Here is a 1,367-nt window from a genome sequence, read left to right as displayed (position 1 = left end):
CACAAGGTTGCTGAAAACTGTTTGACAGCCCACGACCGGTTTCGCCCTTCTTGGGGCTCATCAGGTAGGCGCAGTCCCCGAGTTTCCGTCAACCTTATGATCTACTTGAACCAAAATTGCACTGTTTTCGAGAAATACACTCACCTGCAAATCAATTTGGTTTTCAGCTGGAGAACATCATAAACGAGAGATTCAATTGAGTCTCCCGTGAAAACTAAATTGATTTGCAGATGTTCAGTTGGTTTTTTCAACAAATAAATCCGTAGCGAAGGCCTTCTTCCTTTCACTGGTACAAAGCCTGACCTTCCTAGTCAGTGCTACGAAAGCCCATATGTGTTATGAGTCCAACCACTCAGGAAAGCATTGGGGCGTGGCTAATAATCAAGCTGAACATTCCAGGTCCTCAAACGACTGCTTAATGACAAATAAGTTAATTGTGCCACTTGGTCCGGTTAGTGAAGAGATTACAGCACATTCCACAGAAGACAGCAACACCAATTCAAAAGCGGTTTTCAGGTGGGTACTCCAAGCTGAATGCAAATAGATTGTTCTGATGAAGCAAGCAAGCAAGGACTATTACGTAGTGGAATATATATATATATATATATATAAGTCGAAAACTTAGTTAAAAATCATTCCAAAAATACCAAAAGGGTATGACTCAACGACGATCTTGGCGAAACTTTGTCGAAAATTATACTACTTACAAAACTACTAGCCATACACGTGAAAAATACTTGGAAGCGATTGAGTAGTCATCGTTTTCGAAAAAGTTTGGTGACATGTAGTTCGAAAACGACTGAAACAGGACCATTCGTAGTCCAATAGGAAGACAGATTTCGAATACTCACTAACCATGCAACACCTGGGAAGCATCACATGGAAGCCAAAACCGGAGCAACAATATGACACGGAAGTGTACGGAAACCGAGGATCGCATCTTACCCTCACTGGCCTCAAGCGACGGTAGAAAAAAGTAAGGATTTTGGGACTGGTAAAGTTTTGTGATCCAGACTTACTGATCTATAATTTCCCCATCCTCCGACTCCCCACCCGTAATATAAATCCAACTCAGTGATGACGCCAGTGCATGGTAAACACGACAGGGTTCTCCCGGGTTAACGTGAGGTTTGGACTGCAGCAAAGCGGTGTCGAAGCTGTAGAACGGTGGCGTCCGGTATTCATCAACAGAAAGAGCAACCTGCAAAATAACGAAAATTAATAAAAACCAGTCCAAGACAACTTGTGCGTGCGACTGAAAAGTACGTGAAATGACAAAACGTACCTGTACACCTAAATCCTCCAAGCCTCCTATAGCATAGATCCTGAAAGCAGTACCAATTCGAGCTGAAGTTGTTTGAAGTCCG

The 1,367-nt window shown here is 42.8% G+C and overlaps 1 protein-coding gene across 1 annotated transcript in view; it reads right to left on the bottom strand.

The window, feature by feature from the left end:
• The window catches only part of T265_14661 (hypothetical protein), a gene marked incomplete at both ends in the record, with an annotated part of 56,865 nt that overhangs the window by 17,175 nt on the left and 38,323 nt on the right, over positions 1-1,367 (bottom strand). Inside the window, one exon of the mRNA XM_009174670.1 lies at positions 1,020-1,201. Within this exon, the coding sequence (XP_009172934.1) occupies positions 1,020-1,201 (182 nt within the window). The remainder of the gene's footprint in view (positions 1-1,019; positions 1,202-1,367) is intronic.

The sequence above is a fragment of the Opisthorchis viverrini genome, assembly GCF_000715545.1.
Source record: "Opisthorchis viverrini unplaced genomic scaffold opera_v5_234, whole genome shotgun sequence".
NCBI classification, from domain to species: domain Eukaryota; kingdom Metazoa; phylum Platyhelminthes; class Trematoda; order Opisthorchiida; family Opisthorchiidae; genus Opisthorchis; species Opisthorchis viverrini.
Note: the sequence above shows the minus strand (reverse complement) of the source record. Positions and strands in the feature narration are given on the sequence as shown.